At 45.7% G+C, this 20769-nt stretch overlaps 1 protein-coding gene across 1 annotated transcript in view; it reads right to left on the bottom strand.

The window, feature by feature from the left end:
- The window catches only part of ERLIN1 (ER lipid raft associated 1), a 143456-nt gene that overhangs the window by 52883 nt on the left and 69804 nt on the right, over positions 1 to 20769 (bottom strand). Inside the window, exons 5-8 of the mRNA XM_078642755.1 lie at positions 19254 to 19315; positions 17058 to 17183; positions 16129 to 16202; positions 9921 to 9979 (exon numbers count right to left, since the gene is read on the bottom strand). Of these exons, the coding sequence (XP_078498881.1) occupies positions 9921 to 9979; positions 16129 to 16202; positions 17058 to 17183; positions 19254 to 19315 (321 nt within the window). The remainder of the gene's footprint in view (positions 1 to 9920; positions 9980 to 16128; positions 16203 to 17057; positions 17184 to 19253; positions 19316 to 20769) is intronic.

Genomic DNA, 20769 nt, shown 5'->3' with positions numbered 1-20769 from the left:
GTGACAGTGTGATCCTGTCCTTCAAGCTCCCTCTCTTCTGGTCCCATTGATCCTCCAGACATTCCTGCAGCGGGCTCATGTGGAGGCATGCATGTGGTGTGAGGAAGATGCAAGAAGCCATCGACCCCAGGAGAGACAACACTGTCCTCACCGTTGTTGAAGGAACGGACATGAGAGTCTGAGCCTTCCAAAAGATCGATAAGCATCGCTCCTCCGAAGGACACACGCTTGCTCTGAGCGTATTGATGGAGGCTCCCAAGTACTGCAGACATTGAACAGGAGTCGGGACAGACTTGAACATGTTGATGTGCAGACCCAGTTGGTTCAACAGAACAGCCATCCTGTTGAAATGCAATTGTGCTTCCTGGAAGGTGGAGGCTTTGTTTTCCCGTACCTGGATGACTGGTTGATCAAACACCTTGTTCTTCTTTAGGTGCCACAACAGCCATGCATTTCGAAAACGTCCTGGGTGCAGACTTCAGACCAAACGGAAGAACGGTGTACTGATAGTGGTTGTTGCAGACTAGGAAACGCAGGAACTTCCGATGTTTCTGTGCAATGGGCACATGGAAGTACACATCCTGCAAAGCCAGTCTGCTCGATGTAACCGGTGATAAATCTGGTGCAAGGACAGCATGCAAAATTTCTCCCTGTGAAATCATTTGTTTGCTTGTCGCAAATCCAGAATGCGCACAAGAAAGAACCTTGAGTATAGACCCTTTCCCCTTTGAGACAGAAGGACACTTTCTATCGCCCTTTTTCTTAAAAGGGTATGATCCTCCGCTTGAAGTTCACGCAACAGGTACTGCGAGCGAACCGGTGGGATAGCTGGAGGAGGGATTAGAAAACGTAGAATGTATCCATTGCAAATAATATTCAGCACCCACTTGTCCTGAGTAATCTTTCTCCACTCTGCCGGATAATTCTGAATGCTTCCCCCCACTGGAGTGGGTAACAGAAGAGGGGGGGGGGGAAGTAATCCCTCAGGGCTTAGACCCAGCCGGGCCCTTATTCCCCGATGGTTGCCTCTGCCCCTCTGACGCTTCTGGAAGGGCTGCCTCTGGTATTGTTGTTGTTGTTGTTGCTGCTGCTGCTGCTGTTGTCCAGCTTGGTGACCCTGCCTTCGCTGGAATCGCTGGGAGGAGTAGCGTCTTTGGTATTATGGATGGAAAGACTTCCGCAGTTCCTTCGGCTTCTCCAAGCCCACAGACTTCAGCATTTCAACTTCCGCCTTAATGCGAGCCATTTCTTCATCCGCATGGGTCTCGAAGAGGTTGGACTCCAAAAAGGGCAAATTGGCAATCCGCTGTTGCGCCTCCGGTTTCAGGGAGGTAAGTCGCAACCAGGAATGGCGTCTCAAGTTCACCCCATGGCAGTACCCATGAGGTGCCAGAAGAGAGGTGTCTGCAGCCACGCTGACGATTTGATTGGAAACAATCATGCCTTCATTCAAGATTTCTTGAAAATCTTCCCTTCTGTCCCTCGGGAGGAGCTCAATGAATTGTTGGAGCGACTCACACAGCGACTGGTCATAGCGCAGTTGAACTTGCTGCTTTCATGGAAGTGGCCGCTGTACTGCAGACCTTCCTTCCCGCCGAATCCATTTGACAGCTCTCCTTGTCCGGATGGACCGTAGACGAAGGGGCAGTAGAATGTTGCTTCTTGGCCGCTGTCGCAATGACCGAATCCGGTGCAGGGTTCGTTCTCAGAAATGCCGGATCCGAATCAGGGGGCCTGTGCTTCTTCTGAAGTAGAGATGGAGCAGACTTCACCGAAGCCGGCGTAAGGAACAGCTCCATGGTCGGTTCCTCCTACCCTGGCACCAAAGGTAGTAACGGACGAGAGGTGCCTACGCTGTAGCGTTTCGAATATGACAGAGGTGGACGGGGTAGGCATCGTCAGTGCTATCCCTAGTTTCGCTGCTCCCCGCAGCAACACGTCCTGAAACGTCACGATGTCATCCACTGGCGAAACTCTGATTGGCGGAGAGTCCGACAAAGTAGTTGAATACCTCCGGTCACTGGAAGAGTATGTGTACCTGGACCGTGACCTTTCTCTACGACGGCGATGTCGTGATCTGGTCGAAGATCTGCGCCCACTGCAAGAGCGGTGTCTCCCCCGGGATCTTGGTCTCCTGGGCGCCGCCGGAACCACCGGCACAGGCAGTTGCAGAAGAGGCGGAGGCTGAGCCGTAAGCAAAGGCCTCGGTTGTGGAGGCGGAGGAAGAGGTGGCGGAGGTGGAGGAGGAGGTCGTGGATACATTTGCGGAAGAAGTCGGAGGAGGAGGCGTAGGCGTCCTAGGCCATGAAGGTGAGTAGGTCCTGGAGTAGTCAGAGTCCAAAGACCGGAGTACTCTCCTCTTCTTACCAGCAGGCCTCAGGGAGGGTGCTCTGGAGGTCGACTTCCCTGATAAAGAGCGCCAGTGCGACCGGGTACTCTGATCTGGAAATGCTAACCACAGAGGATGAACTTCCACAAGACACTGTTCTTGGCGTAGACTTTCTCTTCGACGTCAACTTATGCCGCAACGTCGACTTCTTCCTCGACGTCAATATTCTCCTTGACCTGGACGGCGAACGGAGGTGTCGCCTCGACGGCGAACGCAGAGGTCTTCGGGACTCAGCACGACGACAATGGTGTGTCGACGTCATCTGTGAAGTCCTCGATGTCGACCTCGTCAGAGGTCTCAACATCCTTCCCTCCAAGGCGCGCGTCTACGTCGCTTCAACTCAGAGCCCTGGGTCGGCGGGGAGCATATAGTAGTCATACCTCTCGATGCAGACATCGTAGCCATCGACGTCGACCGGGACCGGTGCAATTTCTGGGCCTTCTCTTGACTGGGGAGCGCCCCGGAGGCCGAAGCACGGGCAGAGGAAGAAGATAGAGTTCCTCCATGCCCAGAGGTCCCACCTGCATCCTGATGTCTTCTGTGCTCCAGGCCTTGATGACAGATCTTCTCCCTGTCACGCAGGGTCCTCCTGGAGAAAGATTGACAAATATCATAGGAATCAGGAACATGTGTTGATGGAAGACAGAGTATGCATACTATATGTGGGTCTGACTTGGCCTGCTTCCTACCACACTCAGGAAACTTGTCGAATAAAGCTGCATTTCAACAGGAAAGAGGTGGACCAGCAGCTCAAAAAAGCAGCAAATGGAAGATAAAGGCCCCAGACGTCGAATGAAACACTAATTAGATTAAAAAAAGCTCAAAAAATTGAAGTAATACCAATAAAGGTAGAGCTCAATGCTCCAGGGTCCTGCTAGAAGGAGCCGGAAAAAAGAACTGAAAGTAACTTGCTTTCGGCTGTGCATCATGGGATACAGAGTGTCTCCTGGATGGGTTCCTTAAAGGTCGGTTTCCCTTTTCCAGACACATAATGGCAGCCTATGGGGCTTGTCTGTCCAACCCTTCCTCTCTATCATGATAGAGAAACTCCCCTTCACGAAAATCCTTTATGTGTGAAACTCTGTAAAATGTATACATTTCTATATTATTTGGCTATCCCTTTCACTTCAGGATGAAGTGCTTCCCAATGTAGCCTTGTTAATTGCTGGCTGCATTATTTGTCTTTCATTTTCTCTTAAGTGTCTATGCAAGACTGTAGAAGAAGACGACTGAAGAGACTATTTTTGATTGTTCTGGGGTCCACGCACATGGGCGGGACTATTCACAGATTATGACTATACACAGAGATCCCCTACTACAGAACAGACTGAACAATTGGGACCAGAATTGTATACAGACCACCGATTCCTCACTGGTGGTAGGGGTAGTGACCAGCAGTTATCATTATCTGGTCTGTATGTTCTCATTGGTGGGGAGCCTTAGCACTCGCAGATAATTGGAACATGTAAGCTCTCTGAATATCTGTGCCAGGAAGCACACACGTTGCCCACATTTTACCTAATTGGGGGAGATTATTCTCAAGGAATGCTGCAATCTTTTCCATACCCACTAGGTCCCACAGCTTGTGTAGCCAATCTACGTGGGTCTCAGTAAAGCACCCAAGGACACAGCGGGAAATCGTGTACTGTCACGCCGCCGGAGATCAGCTTTTCATTGTTTGACTCCTGGTTACTCTGATGCGATACTATTGACTCACGAACGGCTTTTGGTTGCTAAAGTATATCTACACGCCAACACCTGGTCTATACATAGACCTCTGATGCAGATCACGTGCTGCAATGGACTCAAGAATCTTGGTTGACGGTCATGAATTGCCAATAGGTTCCTCTACAGCCTTGGACTCGCCTCTTTATTGGGATTCTGTGTCTCCATGCTTTGAGGCAATTTCTCTTAAATCAGGCATGCACTAATTATTGTCCTGAGAATGATCCTACTATCGCCTTGAAAGGATCGAAATGTCTTCGACCCTTATAACACAGCTTGCACATTAATCCATTGTGTAAAAAAGTGCATTAAATGTTTTTCTAAGCTTGATACAATTGATACTTTCCAAGCTATAACTGTCTAGCCTGAAATGTCCTTGTGTGTTTTGTAATTGTTATGTTACCTATGGGATACAGGATTGTGTCCCACGAAATATTTTTTTGCAATTTGTTCGTGGATTTATTACAAAATTAAATTGTTTGTCCGGCTGGACATTGTGAATATAGCATTGATTCCAATCTATTTTATCCTATTGTTATCTTACTTGTTTAAGGAACACTGTTTGCATACATAACTGTCACCCAAGGTCCTTAATTACCTTGAGGGTTCCCTTGTTTTTCTCTAAAATGGTCTATTAAGTGGAGCAGGAGTTTGTGCTGTCGCTGCAGTTTGGGAATAAATCCAGTTTGTTCTGAATAGCATCAGAAAAGTTTGCTAGCCAGGTCTGGGTCCTCTGATGCACAGTGAGTAAAGTAGCAGCATTCGAGGACCATTGCAATTTCATCATTTCTTGCTGGTGGAGTCCATTCTTTAGTTGGATCTCTGCTATTCTAGCGTGTTGTGCCTTGGCTCAAAGTTTGCACAAAAGGAGCCAACCTGCTTTGTTGCCTCCAACACAGTATTTTTGTTTGGTATGAAGGAACACTTATTCGGCTTTGTCAGCATGTAAAGCCTGGAGGTTTTTCCTGGCCAGGTTCAGTTCTCTCCAGGCTTTGTGGGCTCCAGTTCGTTTGTGCTCGTCTTTCAAAGCCCTGATGCACACTTCCAACTCTGCCTGTGTTGCTTTCCTAGTCTGATTATGGTGGGCTGAGAGAACTAGAATTCCCCCCTGATCAATACTCTCAGTGTTTCCCATAGAAGAGGGGCTGGGGTCTCTGGTGTGTTGTTGAGCTGCAGGTATTGCTGGATAGCCTTTTCTTTCCATATGGATATTGCAAAGAAATACGAGTGGAGTTTGTCACAGAGTCTCCAAAGCAGGTTGGGTGTGGATAGCCTGCGGGTTCTGGAAGAGATCATGATAGGAGAAAGATCAGAGAAAATGGAGATTCCCACTGCCACCTGTGCAGTCTTTGCTAGTATTTGGGAGGATGCAAGGATGCAGTCCAGCCAGGTGTATGCGAGGTGTGAGGCAAAGTAGAATGTGTAAACTTTGGTCAAGTTGCAGGCTTGCCAAACATCTGTCAGGCCCATATTTTGCAACCACTGCAGTCTATTGGATGAGATCGCCTGGGTTTGGCATGTTCTTTCTGTAGACCTGTCCTTTTGTGGGTTTTGTACCAGGTTGAAGTTCTCCCTCCGCCACCAACAGGTCTTTGTCTGGGTTGAAGAGTAGCTGACCTAGAGCCGTGACAATGAATTGTTCTTGGTGGTTGTTAGGTGAGTATATTGTGGCTACGGTGGCTTGGTTCCCAATGCAATGTGGAGGGAGAAAAGTCGCCCTGGGATCTCAGTCTGGGTCCAGGGCACAGGGCCCAGGAATATGCTGGCTAAGGATGGCAACCCAAACTTTCTTACCATTTCCTGAAGAGAAATATTGGTTGGGGTGCCACTGGGACTGCAGCCTCACCCAGTCTTTCCCAAGTAGGTGGGTTTCTTGCAGGAGGCAGATATCGCACTCAGAATCTCGCAGCAGAGAGATCATGAGAAGGTGTTTTGCCTGACGTTTAGGCCTCTAACTTTGATGCTCAGTATCTGGACCATTGGGTTGGGGTGGAGATGGTGAGAAGGGCTGGCCCTGTTGTGTAGTGTAGCATTGCATAGAGGTCATAGAAATTTTGCATTAACTGTAAGCAAGTGGACATTGGGTGAGAGGGGAACCAAAAAGGGGACTTAATTAACTTGGGTAGTTTCGGGTTGGGGGTCTCCAACTGTTGTAGTGGGGTCCTAGTCGATGGGTGAAGGAGTGTGACGCATTATAGTTTATGCAGGTGCGCTTCACAGCTCCCATTTGAAGTCAGGGTGTCGCTGGTTAGCAGTCCCGGTGTTGGAGGCTGTAGCGCTGATCTGGGGGTGATGGGGTTGGACAGTAGAGTTGGTGTACCAGGTGGGAGATCAGTGCTCCTGTTCCCATGGAGAATCTTGATATTTAAGTTGTTGCAGCAGCTCAGTGAGCTCATGGAGGCTTTCTGCCATGGAAGGTTTGTGGGCTTTTGGGGGGGGGGAAAAGGGGGTTAGTTTGTGTTGTTGTGGGAGATTAGAGTCATTTGGAGGGGGGGATGAGTCCCAGGATAGCTCGAGCTTCCTAAGGGGTGCGTGTTATACGTGTTTCTTTGTCCCATACAAAGATGAACCAGAGGGGATGCACCCATTTGTATTTGATGTCTTTTCATCAGAGAAAGGTGATGGCGTCTCTGAAGTTGTGTCGACATTGGAGCGTAATGGATGATAGGTCTGGGTAAAGCCATACCTGGTTGTCCTGAAAAAGGACAGGCCTTAGTTTCTGCCACCACAACAGCGTCTCTTCGCTTGTAATAGTGGAAAGTAGGCAGTACGTCTTGGGGAATGCCAGGTGAGTTGGCTGGGTGGCCTGCTCATTGCGTGTGGTCTAAAATAATGTCAGTTTCATAGGTGGGAGAATTTGTTTAAAGAGGTCAGCAACATAGCCAACATCTAGGCTGAGGGGAATGTCTTTGATTTTGATATTTGAATGGCATAATCTTTTCTCTGCGTCTTCCAGCTGGGAACAAAGTTTGAAGTTTTGTCTTGGAGTTCCGAAAGTGTGCGCCTATGGGCGTCCAGTTCCTCTTTCTTAGCGTCACTAATGTCTTCCAGCATTGGAACTCGTTGGTCGATGCTAGTCATTTCTCGCTTAACTTGTTCTATATGGCCTGCCATCTTGTCTTGTAGAGTGGCAAAGTCGTCTTTCAGGGTACTGAAGAGAGCATCCATGAAGGAGTTAATGATGGACACTTCTGAGCTTAATTGGTCAATCCCCCGCGGTGTTGTTTCATGTGTATGGGGCTCCCTCATCATTGGGTCTTGTTGTCGGGTCTGGGTTCTTGATTATTGTCGTGGACAACATGTCCCTCAAGGTAGAGTCATTCTTGTGAGCAGCCAGTTGGCCCCTCGGGCCACTACAGGAAGGCTGGATGTATGCTGCGCAGAGGGAGAAAGGTCTGCTGGGTTGACCCAACATCGCTTGGCGGTGTACCAAAAAGGTGGAGGAGGGTAGCACTTGCCCTGGTGTTGGAGTGTAATCTAGGTTAGGCGTGGCCTCCCTTTTTCTCCAGGGCAGTCCTTCGGGGCCACTGGTGAGCCATCAGCGGTGCTTGTGCACTCAGTCTATGATGCCTGTAGGTAGGGGGTCCTGCCGTTCTCCAGTAGGCTCGGGTGGGGAGGCCGGTTGGTGTCCATCTCATGATGGCTCCTCTAGCCCGGGGCTAGTGTGCAGGTTGACTCAGATGATGCATCTCCTTGGGGTGGGTGTCATCCTCAAGTGGGGAGCACCAGTGCTGCATTTTGCAAGGCTGTAGGGGGGGTGATCAATGAGGTGCCTAATTGCGGTTCACAGGTGACCAGGTCTCACCTGGGAGTGCGTTAGCATAGTGGCATGCAGCGGCTTCATGTGAAGCAGGACCGTAAGTAAGCTGGCGCAGTGTCTACCCATTATAGTGGGTTACAATAGTGTTCGTCTTGTGCCAGGTCTATGGTCCATCTGGAGCAGATGTTCAGGCTGTTGGCCAGCAGGTATGGGGTCGGTGACTCTTCTTTGTTTAGAGGTGGGGAAATGGATTTATTCTCGACAGCTTTGCCCCCGCTGGCCCTACCATCAGAAAGACCTTTGTAGTGGGCCAACTGCCACACAATTAGGAGTTCCATGGCACCAGAAACCCATCCAGATTTGGTGCAAAGTTGTCAATGAAATCTTTTACCTGTCTATATCCGCCATGGGTGGCATGGCGGTCTTGGCTAAGGGAAGTTATAAATGACACCCAGATGTTGGGGATAAAGTCCAAGCATGTCAGGGGCTTGGAGTCTACATTTTTCTAGTTGAAAGACCGTGAGTTGGGGGTTAGTCTTTGAAAAAAGACAAAATGCCTGCCGGTTCATCATGCCGCTGTGACAAAGCAGGATCAGTGAAGCCATGTCTGGTCATTTTACGTCTACATGTAGTTATAGTGGCAAAGTGTAAAGCGTATTGACTGGAGTAAAGCTCAACGGTGGTTTATTTCCCATTTACTGATGGCAGCTCAAACCTTGATCTTAATTACTGTGTTTGAATTCTGAATGGAAGTCAAAAGAATATCCCATATTTTGGTGTTGTATACAGCCACTATACAGCCAGCATTTACTTAATCGAGGGACAACAGACACATTCTGATAGGGGTTTTATTGTCAATGTTAATAGGCAACCTTAGTCTTCTTGTCTAAAGGACAAAGTAAATGAGGCATAATTTTTGCATATGTTTAGTGCATGATTCACCACAAATGTAAGCGGAGACCCATTTTTTGGAGCGCTTCACTTATTCATATCCTGTCCTGTATAATATGGAAGAATATGGAAGAATAACCCATAATGGGGGTTAAGACTCAGAAATATAAATATTAATCATTTGTAGCATACCGCTTCTTTCAACCTAGATGTTCTGTTGATGTGAACTCCAGAGTAATGGTCATCATACTTGAGGTTGTTATATAAAGCATTTAAATGTCTAACAATTTAGACTACACCAGCGAAAACTATTAAAATAATGAAAAATAGAAGAAAAGGGACATGGTCAAGATGATGGGAAGATACCAAAGCACAACTAGGATGTTAAACATCGTCCCATAATACAGCAAGAAGATAGCAACACACTTCAAAAGGCATGGTGAGAAGACATGTAACCAGACGATTATGGGATATCACAAGGAATATGTTTATAAGTCTGTATTCCATAAGAGAAGTAATAGGTGAATTCCTCTACACAACGACTCAGTATGATGGGATACCTCTCCACAAATAGGTCGGATGAGGAAACGACCCATCACAAGGGAATAGTTTGAGAAAAAGCCTGTCCACGATGAGGCAAAATTATGGATGCTCCTCCAAATGGCGGACTCGGGAATGCCCTTCGGCAAAGAGGCATAATCATGGGATACCAGCCGTATGTGAAGCCTCTCGACAAGGGATGAGAGGAAAAGGCGATTCACCCTCTCGCCTCCCACCAGGTCAGGGCCAGAAGCCAACCCCGAAAAATTAGGATGAGGGATAAGTGGTCTGCTTTTTATATAGGAGAACATTCAGACTCATTCCCCTTTTAAGCCCAAGTTTGCCAAACTTAAAGTCAAAGGGCCCATTGACCTAAACAACTGTGAAAAGCCCTACAGCCCCCAAAGTCTACTTTAAACTTGATTAATCAGTTGTCACTCAAATGATAACCAGGGAGGACAGCCCCAAAAGCACAAGGATGCAGCAACAATGTTCTGCCACGTTATTGAGGTGGATCCAATATCACAACCACGGACAACAATTTACTGCTGTTTACGGTACAGGACCAAAGCTCAATATGAACAATGTTACACATGTCATTGTTGGTGTACTTACATTAACTCAAAGTTTCTTCTTATGGATTCTGGAATTTTAGGCTTTGTCACACGAACAGCCTAGGAAAGGGAACTAAGTTAATTTTTGCATTCAACTTAGGGCACATGCGAAACAAAATATTGAAAAGTCTCAAAAAAAAGCATAAACATGCTGTTTTTTCCTTAAAGAGTTAACTTTTTCAATTTCTTCAAGCACAAGGACTAGCCTCACCACCACCAAGGATGCAGGAGAATTTATTTGGATAGCGTATGACAACTTGCTAACTTTTGATCAACAACCAGCAACTATGTAGAAAATGTATCTGTTAGGAGCTAACTAGTAGGACAAAGTTCCTAGATCACAGAAAATGGATACCAGAAAGAGCACTACACGAAGTAAGGCTTGTGTTCACATAAATGTTGATGTGCACTGTAATTTTCTAGAAATGTGCACCACACATGAGCACACCTCCAAAATGACATGGGGGCCTTTTTTCCTTTGTTAGTTAACAAATTGAGTTAGATTGGTAACTAAAAATAAAATAAAACATGTATTTTTTTTTAAGCGGGCATGCATATTTTTTTTAAGGGATTGAGCAGGCACCACTAGAGCGCCTGCATACACCATTGAGCGTGAGGCACCTGCATGATGGAGAAGGCAAACAGATCCAGAAGAAGGACTTCTGGTCCGAAGACAAGGTCTCTTACAAAACATCTGGAATATAACTCGCATGATCTGATTCTGCCAGAGCGGCAGGAAGAACTTAAGGGAAGGAAAGTGTGTTCAGTAAAACTTCCGCGAACAGCAGTGGTTGATAGGGTTGGAAGAACAAATTGGATAGCCTGACATTAAAACTCCAGGTCGAACAACAGGGAGACGCTTTACTAAAGGTGGTTGCTGTAGCGAGTGTGCCCTCAGTAGTCAGTCTTTGAGGTACAGAAATAGAGAGACCGCAACCGACGAAGATGAGCCATCAAAACAGTTTTGTGAACATACAAGGCGTTTCTTTCAGTCCAGTCGGTAGGCAAAAGTATGCGTCCAGCAGGTCAACTGACACCATTAAGTCACAATGTGGCAGACCCTGCAACACCTGAACTAATGACAGCACCTTAAACATCTCCTTATGGAGAAATGTGTTCAGAAGGGGCAGGTACAGAATGGGACGAGGTATCGTCTTTTCTTGGGAAGAAGGAAAATTAGACAAAGGCATCTTTGCTATATACGTGGTTACCAGCACCAGCTTTACAGTGAAAGAAGCTCCTGCTGTAAAATGCAAGTGTAATCCTTGAAGATGGCTGAGAAATGGTTAGTGGGGAGTTCTGATAAGAAAGCGACCAGCGGTTCGTAGTGATGAACTGCAATCATTTGAAATGATAGGACACCCTTCTCCCTCGAAAATGGGTAGCAGGCGCTTCTTCAAGGGCGGACTAAAGCAGTTTAACCATGTTTGCTGAAGGAGAGGAAGATAACTGCTGCTTCCCTCTGCTGCCATTGAAACAACCACACCCTCTACACTGTGTACAAATCGCATTGGATGGCTCAACAGGCAGAGATGGGAGATGTCGCTGAAAGGGTATGGTCTGGGAGTAGCTCCAGAATTTACATTACTATTGATGACATTCTCTTGCTGAGGAGTCCAGGCCCAAGGGCTAAGAAGGGGCCTGCCATTGTTGAAAGTGCTCCAGAGCCAAATCAGCCTCATCGCCAACGTGGTAGGAGCAATCAAAGGCATATTACTTAAAGATGTCTTATGAAATAACAGTGGAGAATATCCAGAAGTTTCAGTGGAAGGCAACTGACAAATCCATATAACGTGCCACCAAGTCAACCATGTCCAGACCAGAGGGGAGTATTTGCCTTGCTGCATCATGTCCATCACACCAACCACCTCAAAATGTTAATGGAAATATTCATTGAGGTTAGTAACAACAAAGTACCCATTTCCATTGAGCAGGGAGTATTGGGCCAAAAGGCAAGAAGCATTTGTTGAGCAAGACTCCCCGAAGAGAGTACTTTTGTCCCATTTCCTTCAACTCTATCCAGTGGAGATTTTGTTTCGAAGATGAAAACGTCTGCACCACAAGGCTCTCTGAAGACAGGTGGTCTGGTTGGATCCTCAGGATCAGGATGACAGCACCCATCTTAGCAGTAGAGGGTTTCAGGACGTCAGATTATTACAAGCTACTAAGATGGGATCCATTGGGGGATCATCAAATGGCAGCAAGGGTACAGTAGCGGAGGCAATAATCTGCAGAATCCCAGTGAAGAGATTCAACTTTATTTCTTCTACAGTGCAAGGACCGCAGTGGCTTTGCCCAGAACTTCAGTAAAAGTAACCACCTCCTCATCAGCTGTCCCACAAGGACAATCTAGATCAACATCCATCAGGCAATTTTTCCAATGCACCTAGCATTGTAAAGGGGTAACTAGTGGCCCATAATCAATGTTCATAAAGGGAGGCAGAGACTAGCTTTGCTGCCCCATTATCATCATAAATTGGAGGGGGTATTTGAATTGGATCCGATCTGGATCCAAAACGTTCTCCCATCCTATTATGGGATTAGTCAGAATGCAAAGGCATGAGTATCACATATACCAGCAATTGCTGTGTCTTCCCTCTGGATTGGACGAAGATACACAACATCCTTGAAAAACCCACCAAATCAAGAGATTGATCGAAACTGGCATAGGTTGCACTAAAGGCAGAGTCAACAACAGCACATATGGCACAACCGCCAGAAAATGACTAATGAGGAATCGGGAGGGAATAGAGCAAACGTGGAGTTCAAAGGCGCTTGAATGGCAAAAAATAAACTTCTGTAAATAGAACATTTACTGGTCTCCGTATGCATAGCCGCTACATACCATTTTGGTCAAATGTGTAAAACATTTTGATATTAATATTTCCAATCAGCCGAAATAAAGCAGGTCTTTTAAAAGGCTCGCTCAATTTGGAAAAAGGTTTGCATCACACACAAGCCTAATGTACATTTCAAAATGGCGCTGAGGTTTTCACATGTGCAGCCATTATGTGCCTCCGCTCTCCCCCTACTTCACTAAATGGAAACAAGGTAATCAAACAAGCAGAGAGTGCCGTGTCACGTGACCCCATGTGGCTCTTCCTTAATTTGTACAAAACATGGCTTAAAACCCTCTACTAATTTTGGTCCCTCACTTCCAGAGCCCTTGCCCTATTTAGGGTAGGATAATGCGGCCTGCAATAGTCTTACTAATCGTGGCTGAACTTGCAGTATTTGACTATCTGCGCTTTGTTTAAGTTGTATGTACACATATGAAGGGACTCCAAGGGAATCTAAAGGGCGTTTGCCTAATAGGATACACACCTATCCATCATTTTACATGTTTTTATATCACCGTCATTTCGAGTTTGCAGCGATCATATCCGTCAAATGATGGGGCATTCTGAAGGAACACAAGCAAGAATTTACAACTTGGATGCATTGTGTGTCTTATGTCTGTCATTTTAATTGTTTATCAGGCACCATTTACTTTTATATAGGTCTCAGAAAGGCACTAACATATCTCCATTGTGAGAAAATCCTTCTTTACAAAACTGTGAGATACATTTACTCTCTACATCTATGGGCATTTTTTGAAGTTACTTTCATAACTCCATCCACCCCCCACCACGCCAGTGTGTCGATTAGGGAAATACTTGTAGTGCTGAAGAATGGACTGCAAACTGTTAAGGTCATAAGAGGCAAAAAACATGTAAACATGCATTTGAACCAAGAATTTGTAGTTGTTGCGATGGGTTCATTTCATAGTATATGTAGGCTTTTAATAATAATGAATAAGACACAACCGTTTGCCCACAGCAAATTATAAACATATTACCAAATCTACCACCTTCCCAACACCTCAGATAAGGGAACTATTTCATTGTTTGGAAAATACCAAATACTGACATCAAAAGATCTCCACAAGTACTGCAACGCACACCCAGGGAGGAGCAAGGCCCGATAAAAAAGCATTCCACTTCAGTGGGTGAGGGTAGTGCATCCTATAAAAGAATGCCCTCTGTGGACAATTTTTTCACTTTATCTACCACAGTGTTGAGTCAATGAAGCCACGGAATAATATATAAATAACCTGGAGGGTGCCATTTCAGTGAGATAGATCCATCTATCTATACACATATCTACCCACCCAACCCCCCCTCCACCCCCCCCCACTCCCTACCCTATAGCAGAGCCGGTTGGAGGGCTCCTTGAGGCCCAAAAGCCTGCCATAGGGAGTCATCCAGCTGCAGAGCAGTAGTAATACTTATCTCTGACTCTGAAGTCAAAGTACAGGGCGTGGAGCAGAAGTGCCAGCTGGATCATTTACCTTTGAACTTAAAAAGACGCTGGAAGACATAGGGATTTCTCCTGCAACTTGAAAGCACAGCGGTGCTGCTTTCCTTGACATCAGTCCTAGTCCAAGACAGTAAAGAGTTTGCCAAGGTGTACACTGTCACAGATCTGTCACAGGATTTAGAAATTTGTTGCGGCCGAAGACACCACAAGTAGTTGTTGTGATATTGAGAAATTGATATCGGTTGGCAAAAAGAGCATCAATATTTAAAACATGAAAGCTTTGGAGGGGACATTGTACCCTAAATACTGCATTATTAAAACATAACAGCAAAGTTCCAAGGAGAGCAACCTCAGGCAAGCCGTGTCAAAGGGAATAAGAGGAGGGGGCAACAGACGTTGCGCTCTGGGATGGCACCTTGTGGGTTCCATGATGCCGGTTAAGAAGGACACAGAGCTGGTGCAGAGTATCCGTTGCTTCTTAGTTACTCATGAGAGCGTTATAGTTTAAGAATCCAGTCTGACCTCTGGTAGGATTCGAGAGGAATATGCAGGTAAAGGTACTTGTCAGAAATAAAGTTACAAGAGTTGACCCCACTAAAGCCACCTAGGAAACATCACCATTCAAGCCAGTGCTATAGACAATCTAGTGCCAAGTATATAAACAGTCCAAAATTAATCTGGTTCATATACTGTTCTTGATAGATTTGAGCGCCTTTGGAATTTCTCAGTGCATCATAATGTCAACCGCTAACTTTGGGTCCATGCTAATAGTTCTATTCTCTTATGAGGCTATAGCAGATACTGCACATAGGGTTTAATGTGCATTATTTACTGTGTCATGAAGTGTCAGAGTCGGACACCTACCACTGACTGCGGTATGCCTGGACAGCTCGACTTCTAGTTGAATATCGGTAATTGCAATGTTATTGATGGACCATTCACGTTGGTGAAAAACTACAGTACCCACAAATGATACAATGCAGTACATTCTGAGGACATCAAGTAAAAGTCCTCACACACCAGCAGCCCCTCAGAGAAATTTAGAGGCCAGGGCTGCAAGCCTCTGGTTGTGGGCTGTCAATTTCTCAACTATGGGTAGAGAATGCGGTTTTCCCAGGATGTCCAAATAAACTTCAAGCAAACCCTCCCTGAAAGGAAAATGGTTCTTCAAAGTCTGCTTCAGTAAAACAGAATTTAGATTAAAATTACATAACTGGTCTTCACATTAGAAAATGATTACGATCTTTCTCTACCAAGGGGAGAGCAACAACTTCAAAACATGCACGGTTAAGATACTACCTGATGGCCTATTAGTGGCGCTGAATCATGGAGGGCAAGAACATTAAGGGAGATTCTGTCCCCTCTAGCTTTTAACCTTGAGTAGAGGAATAAATCTTTACAGCTGATCTTTACAATCATTTTCTTATTGAAACTGAATGGAATGAAGACTGGACAAAAACAGTACTCGGGAGTTATTGAAGGAGAGTTCCACCAATAGATAATCAGCACAGAGAGGGGAAGTGCATTAGAACTAAATCAAAAGTTTTTCTAATTAGGTAAACAAAACTAAAAGTAGCTGTCGTCCCAAAAATATCTGAACAAAAGAAAATCCTACAATAAGATCAAGAATTAATAGAGCTGGCGCGGGTTCCCACCACCCTAACAAAAAAGGTTGAGGAGGACTTTTAATAGTGTATGATTCTTCCTAGTCTCCAAAACACACTCGGCATGCTACTCTGTAAATATGGTGTCACAAGAACATAAAACACACATTTTGGGTTCTGGATTTAAACAAGGGGGCTTCTTAAAAACGCTTTAGCCTCTCCATTTAAACCTTGCTGACAAGGCTGTACATTAAACAAACAATATACCAGCATATATTTGCAAGTATTGAACAACTTAATTCTTACCTGTATGGTGAGACCAGGGGCCATGACATTGAGCTCCTTCTGTAGCGACTGCTTAAGATTCTCATCAATCTGATCTGTCCCAGGATAAACAAACGACTAAAGTGAATTACATTTACAATAGCAGTGCTTTACTGAGCCAGTCTAAACCAAAGAAAAGATAAACTCCTAAATCAGGTCAACTGTCATCTTTAGCTATAATGGGGCTTCACAAAAAAGACTATTCACATATAATATCAGAAAGGGAAGATACAGTACAGCTGATACCCGCAAAGTAAGGCATGATGAAAAATCTGTTAAAAGTGCCCTATGTCCCCGTAAAGGGAAATTAGTGTATTTAAATGGGCAACAGATGTATTCTTTCCCATTATCCAATCATCATTCAATGCAATGCATATGACACTTCTAAAAAAAAAAAAACTCCAGGATTGCTAAGCTACCAGAAAAGGTAAGGCACGCACGATAAACAAAATGTCGATCCATCAAATTCTAGCATCGAGACCAGTAGCAAAAGAGAGCAAGCACAGATCAGCCCCAGAAGCTCTGCACATGCCAAAGATTAAAGCTCATATGCTCTTAAAGTGTATGAAATAGGCGAGCTGTGAAATGTAAGCATCTGGTAAAGAAGGGATTAGATCTAAACAGAGAAGCACAAAGGAAAGTGGTAAGGGAAGGACCCTCTGACACAGAAGTCAATGTACGTGCTGGGACATAAGGCGTAGAGATTAGGGAAGAGGTAGGGATGTGAGGTCTGTGTGGATTTGGAGTGAGTGAGAGCATGTAAAGGTGGCAAATGCAGGGTCCCTGGGACTGTAGGGCTTTGAAGGGTCATCTAGTGTGCCCAAGCAAGGTTTTAGGAGCCAGAAGAGGTACCACCACCACGGGTCTGGTTGAAGAGAGACCTTGATTTTCATTCTTCTTTCTGCCCTTACCAAAAAGCTCAATGTACACCTCCTGAAGTGTGTGCGCGCTGCAGAACTGGTTCAATTCATGATGAATCTTGTTGAAGATTAGAGTCTTATCATAGTCAGCTGTGTAATTCCTCACCACATCATACACTATAGGAAAAAAACAGAAGAGCAATTACTCAACCTTAACACTGATTTACAAAGCTGCCTCAGGTGTCACTTTACTGGAATCATCCGATTCAGAAGGTCACTGTACGATCAACTGGATCTTCAGAGATTCCATTTCAGGGACCCCCATGGGTTAACACTGTCCTTCAGCAAAGTCACATTGGTCACTGGCCATAAACCGGCTTTAGGAAGTTCAGCCACACTGTAAATGCTGCTTCAAGTAGGTCTGCTTTGTAATGCCCAGTTTCCAACCAGTGCTGCAGGAAGGTCACTGTAGTAGTCACTCACTTAACAGCACTCTTTCACAGGATAACTTTTGCTGTATATATTACAGGAAGGATGGTCAATAGTATACTCTTGCAGCATGCTTTTTAAATTGTAATACTGAACACAATTATCTGAATGTAGGTGTTATTTCAGGGTACTACTACCGCTGAACACAGCACACCAGTAGCACAATTTCAGGGGTCAGCCACACTGAAGAAAACAATCTTGACAAGCCAACACAGGTGCATCTTTTACAGAACAGTTCATCTGTGGTCACAAACTATGAATATGCTACTTTTGGATGGTGGTGTGGATGTTCAGTTCAACAGCCTTACAGTTTTTCAGGCATCGGAAGCCCAGCACAAATGGATTAATAAGAACCTTGATTAGAGGAGTGATGACTTATCTTGAGGGGGTCAATGGTTACTGGGCAGTGTCCGGTGTGGGTACGGTTGTTCACGAAGATGTCATACTAATGTATGACAAATATATTTATCGAAGGTACTTATTTTAGGCAATGGGTTCTCTCACGATACCAAGCCCAAAAGTGTTACAAAATTCAGTACAGCCCATTATTCAAAACTAAAAAAGGCAATTAAAACATGCACACACAAAAAAGGAGCCCCAGTGCTGGGCTTGAACTAGGGTGCCAATAAGACATCCGTCAAGGCCTCATTGAAAGACAGGAGGGGTTCCGAGGAGGAGATACCCGGCTGCAGGACCTCTGTCAAGAGGTTAGTCTTGACTTCCACTGAAGGTCCAGGTCCCTAGCAGCCCTTCTCACCACCATAGCACATGAAGCTCCCTCCTCCGTAATCACGGTAGGAGGGAGAAAGCAGGCCAGATTCTGGAGAGATATCCTGTCCATTGGACTCACCTAACTCCTCATACCAGTCCACTACGTGCTCAGGCTGGTCTTGTAAAGGGTCCAGCGACCCCTCCCAATCTTCCTCCATTAGTAGCCCTTCAAAATAGGGCTGAGGAACCAACCTGGAGAGGCCGGGGCAGGTCACAGTGACACGACCAGCACCGGTCTGGATCCACCACCGGATCTAATGGAGAGCACCAACGCGGAACATGATGGAGCACCCTCGGAGCCTCCTGGGCCAGGAGGGTCAGGTCGCCCAAATATAAAGCACATTAGTCATAAAATTATTTAAGCAGGGCGGGGGGTCGCTTCGGCTCCTGGAAAGGCAGGAAGCACAGAGCCGACCCAGAAGAAGGTTCCGCAGAATGAGGAAATGAGCGTCGAGACTCCTCCATCATATCAGCTGACAGGCAGGGAGACGCTGACGTACAATTCGACTTCTTGTGCTTTTATGCCCTTTACCGGTCCGACCAGACGACTGAGTGGGAGGATGAGGAATTAGGACTCCGGGAGCAGTACACGGACCTTCCTCTCGACCACCTACTGACATGCAAGGGTACTGCTCTAAGAAAAATCTTACGGATCCAGTCTGATGCCTGGGAAATTCAAAGTTAAGGAGTCTGCTGCTAGATTTCTTGATCAGCTACTCAGTTTTTTTGTACAACGTTCTCTAAAGGCTAGTCATTCATAGAGGTAGAGGGGAAAGGTTGGAACAGCATTCCACAACCATATCTCCCGAGGTCTCTGCGAGAGATGTCTAATACAGAGTCCATGATGCAGCTTACCCCTTGTTCTGAGTGATTAGAATCAAACTTGATCTTGACTAAATGGCTGTCCCTGAGAGCACAATACACATCAATGTGGAGACCCGCCACAATATGAAGTCAGACAAGAGCTAGAGGACAAATTTCACTTACCTGCAGATGGGGTTAACATGTTCACCACCTCAATTCGGTCGAAGTAAATCATGACGCCACCACTGAGGAAGGAAAGGCAAAAATGAAGAGCTCTGGGGATTGGAGGCTATGAGGTCAGGAGAAAGGGGTGTGTAGGCAGGCAAACAAATGCAACAGATGATGAGAAGTGAGCTCAACCTGTTAAGAGAACACCAGTGGCCACGGGACACCATGCAAAGTGTCTTATAACTTCTTGTCTGTGAATTTTAGAATAAATTCAGCAATATCATATTGTTGGATTTATCATTACCATTCAACTGAGTCCTATAATCCTTGCTTCGTGGCTTTCTTTCTCCAGTTATTAACCAATAACCTCTTCCAATGTTAACCTATGGGCTGGGGATCTGCAATAGAAAAATGAACTGGACAATTTCTCCAATGCCAGGGAATACAAAACAGGTTTTTATAAAAACCCTGCTTATAACTAAAGGACCCTCCCCACCCCTGGAACACCTAGGAAAGACTTTAGGGGTTTGGAATATTTCAAAATATTGCAGATCTTCATTTCACAGTGATCCTAGCCCAAAAGTCGATTTTGGGAGGCACTTTACAATGTGGGGAGTGAAATGTGCAAGTTCACTAACTCCAGGGCATATACAAAACCTTTTTAGAAGGATTTTACACTAGCGACGTAAAGGTAGTTTCAATTCCCCTGCCCTATTATATACTAGGGACTTATAGGATAGGTCATGCCAATCACAGGGGTGCCCTAACCCATAGTGTATCCTAGTGCATGTAGGTGTGTTCACTGTATTCTAAGTGTCTTCAGCATAGCACTGTCCCTGAGCCTGGTTAGGTAGAGCCCAGGGTCAGTCAGAGTCGGTTACCACCAGTACCAATCAGCAAAAAGTTGAGGGGTGCCCAGGGCACAGGATGACTTTCCAATACTCCCTGACCCCTTCCTGTGGCTGCGTGAACTTTGGCAGGCAGACTTAGATGAACTAGAGGACGAGGAATGGCAGGAAGCACTATCCTCCCCCAAGAAAGTTAGCCATTTCATCACAACTAAAACTTGTCCAACTTAAAATATTAGACAGGCCATACTTCTCTTGCTGTGCCTTATTAAAATCTGGGAAGGAAAGAGAGTAATTCATGTAACAGACACCGCACACAGGAAGGCACGTTCTACCATATACTATGGGATTGCCTAGTCATCAAACAGTATTTGGAATCTATTATGACCCAACTCCAACGGGTATGTGGCAAGGAGCTCCCACTGACGCCCAGATTGTGCCTGCTAAATATATGGGATCAGACTGATATCAATAGCAAAGAACAACTCTGGGCCACCCTCGGGGTGATGATTGCTAAGAGACACATCACCCACAAATGGGGAGCGTGCCAGTCACCAACGTCGCGTGCGTGTTAGAGGGATATGGACTGGTCTATGGTGGTGGAAAAGGTAGTCTACGAGGGGAGAGGTTGTCCCAATTAGTGGAACAAAATATGGGCTAAATTGAATGAGCATAGGAGTAAT

The sequence above is a fragment of the Lissotriton helveticus genome, chromosome 5_1, assembly GCF_964261635.1.
Source record: "Lissotriton helveticus chromosome 5_1, aLisHel1.1, whole genome shotgun sequence".
NCBI lineage: Eukaryota > Metazoa > Chordata > Amphibia > Caudata > Salamandridae > Lissotriton > Lissotriton helveticus.
This window is presented reverse-complemented; position numbering and strand designations above follow the sequence as displayed.